Below are 13,769 nucleotides of genomic sequence, written 5' to 3' on the forward strand. Positions count from 1 at the left end.
TAAATAACACTTTTTTTACTTAATAAAACAATTTAAATAATAATTTCTTTTTAAATTTGTACAAATTTAAAAAATAAGAATTTCTTTAAAAAATCCCTTTATAAAATTATAAAAATGATTTATGATATATATATATTTTTAAAAATCTTACTGACCCCAAACTTTTGAATAGTAGTGTATGCTATATAACAAAATTGAATGATGGAAAATAACACTTTTTTTTTTTTTACTGACTGTGTGTTATAATTTATTAAATATTAGTAAATAACACTTTTTTTACTTAATACATTTTTAAATAACTACTAAAAATAATAATTTCTTAATACAATTATTTAAAATGAATTATAAAAATAATTTCTTAAAAAAATTATGAAAGTCATAATTTCTTTAAAAAAATCTTACTGACCTCAAACTTTTGAATAGTAGTGTATGGTATATAAATAATTTAATGTTAGTAAATAACACTTTTTGCTTGATAAAATCATAAAAAATACATTATAAAAATAATAATTTCTTAAAAAATATACAATTATAAACATAATAATTTCTTTTAAAAAATTGTAAAACTGTAAAAAGTAGTGTATGGTATATAGCGTAATTTAACGATAGTAAATAACAATTTTGCTTAATAAAATTATAAAAATAAATTATAAAAATAATACTTTTATAAAATTATAAAAATGATAAAAAATAATAATTTCCTTAATATCTTACTAAACCCAAACTTTTGAAACTTGATAATTTATTTTAATTATAGTAAACTTTTTTGCTTAATAAAATTATAAAAATTACTACTAAATTATACAAATAATAATTTCTTTATAAAAATGTTGCTGACCCCAAACTTTTGTTGAATGTTAGTGTATGGTATATAACATAATTTAATGATAGTAAAAAAAAAAAAAACTTTTTGCTTAATAAAGTAATAAAATGAGCACTTATTTTATACATTTTTTACTTAAAATGCAAGCAAAAAATTAAAAAAAATAAAAATAAATTTGTGTTTTAGATCTTATTATAGTGATTGTGAACATTAAAAGGCATTAAATCTTTAGCATTTCTCAGACTGGATCAAATAAACAAATTAAAATATTTATGTACTTTTAACATTATATAAAGTATGTTTTTGTATTGGTAAAATATAAAACTAGGCTATACAATTTTGTTTATTGTAATTGTAACATTATGTATGTAATTAAAGGAAGTCATTAATTAAGATTATTGCTAAGGCTTTATTGATATAATAATATTTTAATACTTTATTAAGTGTGTTTCATTAATGGGAATTAAACAGCAAAAAATAGTAGCTTACTATCCTATTTGCACATGTTTTAAAAAGTAAGAAGTACATCTGTGAAATATGGATTTTGATGGGTTTGTGAAAGACTTACCACTCTGAATATCAAATACTGACTGATTAATCAGCAATACATGAGTTAGCCACCACTTAAACTTGCTTTACTTTTGTATAATGTGTCATGAAGTTTCTTGAGACTATTTCAGATCATATTGTTATCAGCTCTAAAAAGCACACACTTGATGCCCAAAATAATCTGTCGCTATTCTGAACACAATGTTTTCTATCTATTTCGGTGTATGTGCGATTGTCGTAGGTGGTGAGCCCCACCATATCCTCCCCGGTGTGTCAGGAGCAGCTGGTGGAGGCGGGACGTCTGGTGGAGCGATCAGTGGAGGGCTGTGTGAAGGCGTGTCACGCCGCCTCAGAGGAGGGCGAGCTGCTCCGACAGGTGAACATGGCGGCCGGCGCAGTCAGTCAGGCCCTCAGCGACCTGCTGCAACACGTGCGCCACTACGCCAGCTGCGGCGAGCCCATCGGACGCTACGACCAGGCCACCGACACCATCATGACCGTAACCGAGAGCATTTTCACCTCAATGGGGGATGCAGGTGAGACTATCCTCAACTGATGGTTTACAAATACTGAGAGTTATTGCTAAGTGGTTGCTAAAGTGTTTTGTTCTGTTCTCTGATATCTACATAGAAGGTATATGACATAGGAAAGGCCAAAAATTCTCCAGAAACGGTTTTACAGGTCCATTTACAACCCTAGGATTTGTCCCTAGAATGAAATGCTCTGTTATCACCTTATTTGGAAGGTTCATGAATAATAATGATGAGCTCTGCTCTGATTGGCTCCTATTCACAGAGTGGCTCATTTCAGTAGATCGCTCATGAAGGAAAATATATATTTAATCATGGAGCCTGAGACGCTATTAATATGCGGGTCATTAAAACTGCCATTTTGAATGCACCATCATTTTACTTTCACTTTTGATTTGTGATTGCCGAGCTCTGTGAAATGTTATACTACAGCGGCAGTACTTACCACATATTTTACAAGTTTAGATGCTTCTTAGTGATGCTCAGGATCTGTAAATCATTCGGCATCGTCCGCGCAGTCATCTCTCCTTACTCTGTTTATGTGGTAAGTGAAATCTTATGTACTGCAATGTAACAGACTACCGCTAGCAAGAAGCTAATCGTGTCCCTTTAGTGTCTCGCCTTATTTTATTAGAAGGCCTTATTTGTTTTCTTGCCTTTCTGAGTACAGACACCAACCCATCTCTGCGCTTAACATCCCCTGCACAACCTGGAACATAACATTTATTTCCGTGATCTGCCATTTTCGCTATTGTCTTCGCTTTGTTTTATTACCATAGCCTATCCGCAGAACTTCTGACGATTCAGAACCGTTATTATTCAACTATGCCAAGGTAAATACAGTTTTCCGTTCTATGGCACCTTTAAAAGAGATCACTTTCAAGTGTAAGTGACCTCTAGATCCGACCTGATCCGCGGCTGATGTAAACGCAAGCATTAAGTAGAGTGACGATCATCGGTGGCCATGTCGGAACCGCTCCATAGACGTGTGCAGTGTGTGGTAGAAGATTTATTCATCATACAGTGTAGATAGCTTCACTAGCCTTACACTGGAGCTGGTTTTGGGCATGTAAATAATTAAATAAATTAGCACAATAATGATAGTAGCATGTATCTTTGATCTCGAAGGCTGAAGATAGGACCAACACTACTGTAGTGTATTATTTACTCACCCTCAATGCATCCTAGGTGTATATGACTTCCTTCTTTCAGACAGATGCAATCGGAGTTATATTAAAAATAATCCTGGCACTCCCAAGCTTTAGAACGGCATAGACAAGTGTTTCTCTCCATCAGTCCAAAACAAGTCGATCCATAATAAAAAGTGCCTCACATGGCTCTGGAGGGGTCAGTAAAAGCCTTCTTTAGCGATCTGATGTGTTTTTGTAAGAAAAATATCCATATTTAAAACATAAGAATCACTTTAATCTAGCTTGCGCAGTTGTACACTGAACTTGCTGCTTTGGGAAGGGGCGTGGCAGGACTGAGACGCCGTCTAAGCTGTTCACCAAACGCAACGCAGTGGGACTGCTAACCAATCACAACACATTACGTTTTTACGGAAGGCGGACCTTCATCAAACCCGGAACTAATCGAGCCATTTGTGCCAGCCTATATTTTCATTTATGTTCATCTTAATGTACTAAAATAAAATAATTAACCATTTATTTAAATATTTTAATTGAAATTAATAAATTATATCTGAAATAAAAATAAAACATCTACATTTTCCTTTTTTTCAGCTAGTTGCCACAGCAATATTTCTCATTTTAGTTTAGTTTATATTTTATTTGAAATAAATAAATGTAAAAAAAAAAAACTTTTTTCCAGATAGTTGTAATAGTGCAATATTTCTCATTTTAATCTAGTTTATCTTGATGTACTAAAATAAAATACTTTACTAATTTATTTATTTCATTATTTTATTTGAAATAAATTTTAACCTGAAAAAAAATCCCTTTTTTCAGTTAGATGCCAAGGCAATATTTCTCATTTTAATTTAGTTTATTTTGATGTACTAAAAATAAAATAATTTAGTAATTTATTTATTTCAACATTTTATTTGAAATAAATAAATGTACCTGAAATAAAATAAAATAAAAAAATTCAGTTAGTTGCAAGAAAAGTTTTTTTTATTATTATTATTTAGTTTATTTTTATGTACTAAAATAAAATAATGAACTAATTTATTTCTTTCGACATTTTATTTGAAATAAATAAATGTTACCTGAAATAATCAATATTTCTCATTGTAATGTAGTTTATCTTAATGCACTAAAAAAAACTAATTAATTAAATTCAATATTTTATTTAAAATGAATAAATGTTACCTGAAATAAAAAGACAAAATATTGTTCTTTTTTCAGCTAGTTGCCAAGGCAAAATTAGTTTTGATTGTCAAAATTTTTATTTAGTTTATCTAAACGTACTAAAATAGAATGCAATTAAAAAAATTAATATAAAACACACACACACACACACACACACACACACACACACACACACACACACACACACACACACACACACATGTTGGGTTTACATGTTTTATGGGGACATTCCATAGGCGTAATGGTTTTTATACTGTACAAACCGTACTTTCTATCGCCCTACACCTACCCTACACCTAAACCTAGCCCTCACAGGAAATTGTGCACACTTTTACTTCGTCAAAAAAACTCATTGTTCCAGATTTATAAGCCTGTTTCCTCATGGGGACCTGAGAAATGTCCCCACAAGGTCAAAATCTACTGGTATTCCTATCCTTGTGGGGACATTTGGTCCCCACAACGTGATGAATACCAGGTGCACACACACACACACACACACAACAAAATCACGAAAACTTAAAAAAATAAAAACAATTTTTCACTAATATAAATAAAAAGTGATACTAAAATAGTATTGATGCTGCTTAATATTTTTGTGAAACATTTACCATCTAAATTGTTTGATGAATAGAAAGTTCATTATTAGAAATCTTTTGTAATATGAATATCTTTGCTTTTATTAATTGCGTTTTAATGTATTCTTGCTGAATAAAAATAATTTATACTACATACATACATACATACATCATGTTTGCTTTAATAAACATAACTTATATATAATATTAATTGTATAATTAAACAATACTATTAATTTATTAAAGTCGGAATGTTTTGAGAATAAAGTAAAAAAAATTTTGAGAATAAATGTTTCGAGAATAATGTCAGAATGTTTTGAGAATAAAGTCAAAATTACGAGAATAAAGTCGGAATGTTTCGGGAATAAAGTTGGAATGTTTCGAGAATAAAGTCGGAATGTTTCGAGAATAAAGTCAAAATTACGAGAATAAAGTCGGAATGTTTCGGGAATGAAGTCGGAATGTTTCGAGAATAAAGTCGGAATGTTTCGAGAATAAAGTCGGAATGTTTAGAGAATAAAGTCGGAATGTTTCAAGAATGAAGTCGGAATGTTTCGAGAATAAAGTCTGAATGTTTCGAGAATAAAATCGGAATGTTTCAAGAATAAAGTCGGAATGTTTCGAGAATAAAGTCAAAATTACGAGAATAAAGTCGGAATGTTTCGAGAATAAAGTCGGAATGTTTCGAGAATTAAGTCAAATTTTTTCGAGAATAAAGTCGGAATGTTTTGAGAATTACTAATACTATTAATTTAACAACTTGACACAAACTAATGACCATAATAATTGTTTATTAAAATAATTAAAAAGGAAATAAAATTAACATTTATTTAACATAATATTCATTCAAAAAAGCAGTCTTTGTATAATTTGTAAAACATTTTTTTTTATTTTACATCCAATTATTGTAGTAATTGGGAAATGGAATATTAAGAATTATGTATAGTTAAAGGTGTTATGGTGTGTGCAGACCAAAAGCAAATTGAATTATTTGAACAAGTAGATTACATACAGAGTCAATGCCAAGGTGGCAAAAGAGGCGAAAGTTGAAAAATTTAAACTCAAGCCAAACAGTTAAAAGTGTTCTGCTCTCTATGTACAACCTAATGTCATTTAATAGTTTTCTTTGCCTGCATTCTCCACCAGAAACCATAAGGTTCAACCATAAGTACTAGCACACCTCTCCTCAACAAGCCACATTACATGCCAATGTTTATTACTTGGGGTTAAGGGATTGTTCAAATCCCTCAACCACAAAAATAAGCAATAGAAATAGCGATTTTTGCCTTAGAAAGCGGCGTTAAATGCAATAGCTGGGCTTGTACCACAGGATGTAAAACAATTCCAGGCTACAGAGAATTTATTTAATAAATGGAAATCAAAGTCATATAAGCATACAGTGATACACAAGAGAGCTTTAATATCTTTCAGGCACATCATCCAAACAAAGCATATCTGTGCTGTGACACAGTGGGATTAACTTTTCCATATTCAGAGTTGCACAATTTTTATGGTGCTCCTGGCCTCATTTTGGAGCTCTCAATTGTGCGCTAACATCTCACCCCTAATTTTAGTGACCCACATGTAACATTAATTCTCCATTATGATGCTCTGACAAATATTTAGCTTGCTGGCTTTGCTCTGCCTTTGTATCTTGTCTCTGTTGTTTTTCTAGGAGAGTTTGACCTCTGGTTTATTTTGACTCAGCAAAGGCCTTAAAAGTGATTTTGTCTGCGGTCTGTGCTGTGTTTTTGGGCCGCTTTCAAAACCGAAGATGTTTGTTATGCTATGGCCGTAAGTCTAAAGAATCCTCAAAAGATTGTGCGCCCGCGAGTTGTCGAAAACATGTCATATAAAACCGCTACAGAGCATCAAATCTGCTCTCAATCACGCACGCCCTGTCTTTGAACTTTTTAAAGGAAAACACATGGCAAAAGGTGCCAGCAGGGTTGACTGCAACTGTTCAAGTTCAACAAGGAACGTGATAAACGACCTGCGCCAACAAATCATCATCATCAAAGATGTGTTTAGCTGAAAAGTCAACAAGAAATCAATACAGACTCTGTTTGCTTTAATACATGTTATTGTTTGTATTGTGCATGATTCATCAATGCATGTTATTCAGAAGAAAAATAAATATTGCTTTTTGGACCCTTTCATGTAGTGTTGCTTCATTTCTAAAACAGATTTTATTTTTGGCTGACCTCACTCAAGCCATGTGACCTTAACATTAGTAATACTAACAATTTACCCTTTGCAAAGACCTGCCCCCCTTCATTACTGTTGCTATGTCCGACAAGACAGAGCAGGTTACTTTAGGTATGAAACTAAGTCTCATCTTTCAAATGTTGTCATTTTGTAAGAATTTCAAATAATAAATACCGTTTTGTGGCCCTTTTTGTGTCGTGACAAATCGCTGTAGCGCCTCAATTCAAGCGGTACGTGAACGATCGTCTCTTCCTCTTTACTAATTTTAGCGTGAATTTATCTTGTTTCAACCCCGGAAAGGCGTCAATACGCACTGTTTTTTAAGTTCAAGTCCACCGATGTTAATCTATTCTTCTGACTGGTTTGTTTGTCGGACAAAAATGGCAGATTCGGCGTTATTATTGGTTAGATCGCCTGTCAATCAAACTTCCTGCGAAGGGTCAGTTGGTGGATATTGCTTTATGAACGATAACAATATTTTTCTTTTCTTTAGCTTATATGCAGAACCAAATTAAATGGTTTTATTTATGCTTTTTGGACTGCAATAAATACAAGAAATAATTTCGACCACTTATTTTTACAGAATATTTAATCAAAATGCGCTTAAATTTTGTACAATTAAAAATACATTTGTGAAATATAATATTTCTATTAAAACATTTAGTGCCACATTTAAAAAAAATAAAAAATAAATACGAAATTAAAGTCGTAATATTTGGAGAATAAAGTCAAAATTATGAGATTAAAGCCAAAGTATTTAGAGAATAAAGTCTAAATTATTAGAATAAAGCCAAAATATTTCAAGAATAACGTTGAAATTACGGGAATAAAGTCTAAATGTTTTGAGAATAAAGCCAAAATATTTCGAGAATAAAGTCTAAATTTTTCGAGAATAAAGTCAGAATGTTTTGAGACTAAAGTCGGAATGTTTCGAGAATAAAGTAAAAAAAAAATTGAGAATAAAGTCGGAATGTTTCGACAATAATGTCGGAATGTCTCGAGAATAAAGTCAAAATTACGAGAATAAAGTCGGAATGTTTCGAGAATAAAGTCGTAATGTTTCGGGAATGAAGTCGTAATGTTTAGAGAATAAAGTCGGAATGTTTAGAGAATAAAGTCAGAATGTTTCGAGAATAAAGTCAAAATTACGAGAATAAAGTCGGAATGTTTCGGGAATAAAGTCGGAATGTTTCGAGAATAAAGTCAAAATTACGAGAATAAAGTCGGAATGTTTCGGGAATAAAGTCGGAATGTTTCGAGAATAAAGTCGGAATGTTTCGAGAATAAAGTCGGAATGTTTCGGGAATGAAGTCGTAATGTTTCGAGAATAAAGTCGTAATGTTTCGAGAATAAAGTCGGAATGTTTCGAGAATAAAGTTGGAATGTTTCGAGAATAAAGTCAAAATTACGAGAATAAAGTCGGAATGTTTCGAGAATGAAGTCGGAATGTTTCGAGAATAAAGTCGAAATGTTTCAAGAATAAAGTCGGAATGTTTTAAGAATAAAGTCGGAATGTTTCAAGAATAAAGTCAAAATTACGAAAATAAAGTCGGAATGTTTCGAGAATAAAGTCGGAATGTTTCGAGAATAAAGTCGGAATGTTTCAAGAATAAAGTCAAAATTACGAAAATAAAGTCGTAATGTTTCGAGAATAAAGTCGGAATGTTTCAAGAATAAAGTCCAATTTTTTTGAGAATAAAGTCGGAATGTTTTGAGAATTAAGTTGAAATGTTTGGAGAATAAAGTCAAAATGTTTCGAGAATAAAGTCGGAATGTTTCGAGAATAAAGTCAAAATTACGAGAATAAAGCCCGAATGTTTTGAGAATGAAGTCGAAATTTTGGAGAATAAAGTCGAAATGTTTCGAGGATAAAGGTTATCGCTCACCTTCAGCTTCAATCTTGCATTCAGGACTTCATTCTGTTAAGAAAAGCCGACTTTTCACTTCCCAGTAAATCAAATCAAGTCCTACCATGTTTGTTTTGATTTTTGTTTTGCTTTTTGTGTTTAGGGTTTTTAGTTTTGGGTTTTTTGTTTGGTTATGTTTTAATTTTTTGTTTGTTTGGTTTTGTGGTTTTTGAGGTTTTAGTTTTGTTTTGAGTTTTTTGTTTTGTGATAGCTTTTTGTGTTTGAGGTTTTTAGTTTTGTTTGGGTTTTTTGTTTTGTTTTTATTTTTTGTTTTGGTTTTTAGTTTCGTTTTGAGTTCTTTGTTTTATGTTTGTTTTGTTTTTCATATTTTTTTGTTTTGCTTTTTGTGTTTGGGTTTTTAGTTTTGTTTAGATTTTTTGTGTGTGTATGTTATGTTTTGTTTTGGTTTTTTTGTTTAGTTTTGTTTTAATGTTTTGCATTTATGTTTGGTTTTGGGTTTTTTTTTTTTTTTTTTGTGGTTTTTGTTTGTTTGTTGAGTTTTAGTTCATTTTAACCTTCAATATTATAATTATGTACAGTAGGACCGTTTTTTTACATGTACTGTACCTGACATATATATCCAAAATAATCTATATCGAATTGCGAAATTTGTGTCAAAACCCAGCATTTTTTAAATAAGTGGTTACGGTTTAAATACATTAGCCTCCGGTCTTCACATCCCAGTCAAAAACATCCTCAAATGTGGCGGTATTTCAGAAATGAGGTTGTTGCTTACCTTCAGCTGCAATCTTGCATTCAGGTCTGACTTCATTCTGTTAAGAAAAGCCGACTTTTCACTTCCCAGTGAATCAAATCAAGTCCTTTTTTCTCATTTAACTCTGAAATAGAGAAAGTAAAACGGGTGAATGCTGTTTCATTTTGATTTAACAAGCTTACTATTTTTGCACTGAATCCATCCTACGTTTCGAGAGGTGAAACACCCCTTAAGCACACCTCTCTCCCTTGATAATCTCGTCAACGCTTGTATTTCTGGATCTATGTAGGTGTTCGGGAAATACAGAGTCCATTTATGGAAAACGAGTAGGCGCGCTTTTGAAAGGGTCCTTGATCAATGATGTACTTCAGGTCACACGGGTGCACAACCATTTGAGCACTTCGGTTCCTGAAGCGATATGCAGAGAGAATGCAGAAAGATTGATTTTCAAAGAGAACAGCTTCAGCAGAGCCAGATTCACACACATCAAAGAAACGCCGAATGGCTGTTGGTTTTTTTTCTCCAGTCTGGAGAAAGTCAAGGACGGTGAATATACAGTGGAAGGAGCCAATAATATGCCAATAGATGTTTCTGAAGAAATAAAAAATCTGCCCACACAGCATGCTGATATTGTGGCGTTTAAATAACGTTTACATTTTGCATTTACAGGTGAAATGGTACGACAGGCGCGGGTTCTGGCCCAGGCCACCTCGGACTTGGTGAATGCCATGCGCTCAGACGCTGAGGCTGAAATCGATGTGGATAATTCCAAGAAACTGCTCGCGGCTGCCAAGCTCTTGGCCGATGCCACTGCCAGAATGGTGGAAGCTGCAAAGGTATGAAAACCAAAGGAAGATACAACCTGTATTTACAGTATAAAAATACCTTGATAATACCATGATTTTTAGACTTTTTATTTTTCTGACGGGTACCATGATATTTCTACCAAATATAATTTTTTTTATTTTGTAAATAATGTTTTTTGTTAGTTAAATTATTTATTTATTTATTTTTGGTTTGGTTTATTTTTTTTTTTAGTTTTTTTTTCTGATTTTGTGTTTTGTTTCAGTTTTTTTGTAGTTTGTGGTTTCTTTTGGGCGGGGGGGGGAGGGGTGTTTGTTTTGGTTTGTTTTTTGTGTGTTTGTTTTGTTTTAGGATTTTTGTTTATTTCGTTTTTTAGTTTTAATTTATTTATTTTGGAGGGGGGTTAGTTTAGTTTTGAGTTCTTTGTTTTGGATTTGTTTTGCTTTTTGTGTTTGGGGTTTTTAGTTTAGTTAAAAAATTTTGTGTGTTTGTTTTTGTTTTGAGGTTTTTGTTTGTTTTTTTAGTTTTTCTTTTAATTGAGGAATTTTTGTTTGGAGTTTTAGTTTCGTTTGGTTTTTAATTTTGTTTTGAGTTCTTTGTTTTATGCTTTTGTTTTTTGTGTTTTTTGTTTTGCTTTTTGTGTTTGGGGTTTTTAGTTTTGTTTTGGGTTTTTTAGTTTAGTTTTGTTTACATTTTTTGTGTGTTTGTTTTAAGTTAGTTTTTTCTTTTTTCCGTTTTGTGGTTTTTGTTTGGAGTTTTGGTTTGGTTTTTAGTTTTGTTCTGAGTTCTGTTTTTAAGGTTTTGTTTTTTGTTTTGCTTTTTGTGTTTGGGGTTTTGTTTCGTTTACATTTTTTCTGTGTTGGTTTTGTTAAGTTTGTTATGTTTTTTTAGTTTTGTTGTTTTTTTGTGGTTTTTGTTTCAAGTTTTAGTTTGGTTTTTATTTCTTTGTTTTATGCTTGTTTTGCTTTTTGTGTTTGGTTTTGGGGTTTTTGTTTAGTTAGTTTTTTAGTTTTAGTGTTTATGTGGTTTTTGTTTAGAGTTTTAGCTTTGTTCTGAGTTCTTTGTTTTCTGTTTGCTTTTTGTGTGTATTTTTGTTTTGTTTGTTTTGTTTGTTTGGGCTTTTTTAACTTTTGGTTTGTTTGTTTTTGTTTAGTTAGTTTTTTATTTTTGTTTTGTTTAATTTTGTGGGTTTTGTTTTGAGTTTTGAGTTTTTTGTTTTATGTTTGTTTTGTTTTTTGTGTTTGGGTTTTTTTGTGTGTGTGTGTGTTTTGGGGTTTTTGTTTAGTTAGTTTTTATTTTTGTTTTGTTTTAATTTTCTGTTTTTTGTTTGGAGTTTTAGTTTAGGTTTGTTTTTAGTTTTGTTTTCAGTTCTTTGTTTTATATTTGTTTTGTTTTTTGGTTTTGCGTTTTGTGTTTTTATTGTTTTTTTTTATTTTTGTTTTGTTTTAATTTTCTGTTTTTTGTTTGGAGTTTTAGTTTAGGTTTGTTTTTGGATTTTATTTCTATTTTGACTGTGTGTGTGTTTGTTTTGTTTTGTTTTGTTTGTTCTTTTTACATGTATCATACCTACACCATCTTTTTGGACATATACTGTGGCAATACCATGATGCTCTTTGAAATATCTTGTCATGTTATGGTAATATGATGCATGTTTATTCAATTCAGTTCACATTTATTTGTATAGCGCTTTTTTACAATATACATCGTTGCAAAAAAGCAGCTTCACAGAAAATTAAAATTTCTACATTACAATTAGGAGTAATTTATCAGTGGTGACAATGTCAGGGTATTCAGTACAATATAACATTTTAACCTCATACCACTGTACCATGGTACTGCCACAGATATCTTTATGAGGTTAAAAAAAGAATGCTGTGGCTAAATGTTGGTCTTTTTTTTTGTTAATCACGGACCCAGAATCAGCAGCCACACTATAAATTGTGCTTCGTCTCCTCATCACTGCTTCATCTCTAAAACCTGAAAGAGCCTTGAGCCACGATTTGCATTTGACTCATGATAAGATGGACATAGAGAAGTATAAATGACCAGGATATGATTCTTATGCAGCTGTATGAAGTGCAGGCTTATGGTTTGTTAGGCACATTTGATCCATGATACATTAATCACAACATCACTGCCATTATCAAACGTAAAGAGGAGGAATGAGCCACAGACGGTTTCCTTGGTAACAGAGATGGAGCAGACAGCCCCTAATTCCTCTTTGCATTGAATGTTTTGTAATGCGCCGTAAGTGTGCGGATGGCGTAGCTGAGGGTTCTGCTGTCGCTGACAAATTTCCCTTCACAGGGCTGACCGAGTCTGGGATTTATCTGTGACAACTTTGTCCTCTGAGAATTGCCTTTCACTTTCTGTTTAACCATTAAGCAAGGAGATAAAATGAAACGATGAGAAACACCAAGGCTTTAAAATTGCATGTTAGCTACTAGTTTTTAAAGCAATATGCAGTATGTAAACTGTCAGAGGTTTATATAATGTGACTACGGTATATATGACTATATTCAAAAGATAACAGCCTCTGCATAGACGTCTTCTTTTTGATTATTATATGATTAGACAGCCATAAATTAAATATTTTTAAACAAAATTGGATTACAAAACTGTATTAATTTGTGATATGATACCTGGATAACAACTAACTAAACATGGAATGTGATGAGGTCATTCAGTAACAATATAGCATATTATTATTATTATTATTATAGAATTATTTACCATAGTTGGGACTATATCTCATAATTGTGATTGTATCTGATAATGTTAACTTTATATTTCACAACTGGTTTTATTTCCCATCATTGTGACTTCATCTCATAATTGTGACTTTATATATTCCTATTTTTTTGGTTTCATTTTCCATAGTTGTGACTATCTCATAATTGGGACTTTATATCTCACAATTGTGGTTTTATTTCCCATAATTGTGGTATTATCTCATAATTGTGACTCTATATCTCACAACTGTGGTTTTATTTCCCACAATTGTGACTGTATTTCATAATTTTGACTTAATATCTCACAATTGTAGTAATTTTATTTACCATAATTGTGACTATATCTCATAATTGTGACTTTATATCTCACAATTGTGGTTTTATTTCCCATAGTTGTGACTATATCTCACAATTGCGACTCTATATCTCACAACTGTGGTTTTATATCCCATCATTGTGATTTTATCTCATAATTGTGATTTTAGATTTTACAATTGGGGTTTTATTTCCCATAATTGTGACTGTATCTCATAATTGGGACTTTATATCTCAAAATTGTGGTTTTATTTCCCATAATTGTGGTATTATCTCATAAT

At 31.7% G+C, this 13,769-nt stretch overlaps 1 protein-coding gene across 1 annotated transcript in view; it reads left to right on the top strand.

The window, feature by feature from the left end:
• The window catches only part of tln2b (talin 2b), a 153,624-nt gene that overhangs the window by 49,262 nt on the left and 90,593 nt on the right, over positions 1-13,769 (top strand). The window contains exons 18-19 of the mRNA XM_073831436.1: positions 1,614-1,908; positions 10,307-10,473. Of these exons, the coding sequence (XP_073687537.1) occupies positions 1,614-1,908; positions 10,307-10,473 (462 nt within the window). The remainder of the gene's footprint in view (positions 1-1,613; positions 1,909-10,306; positions 10,474-13,769) is intronic.

Source organism: Garra rufa, chromosome 25, assembly GCF_049309525.1.
Source record: "Garra rufa chromosome 25, GarRuf1.0, whole genome shotgun sequence".
NCBI lineage: Eukaryota > Metazoa > Chordata > Actinopteri > Cypriniformes > Cyprinidae > Garra > Garra rufa.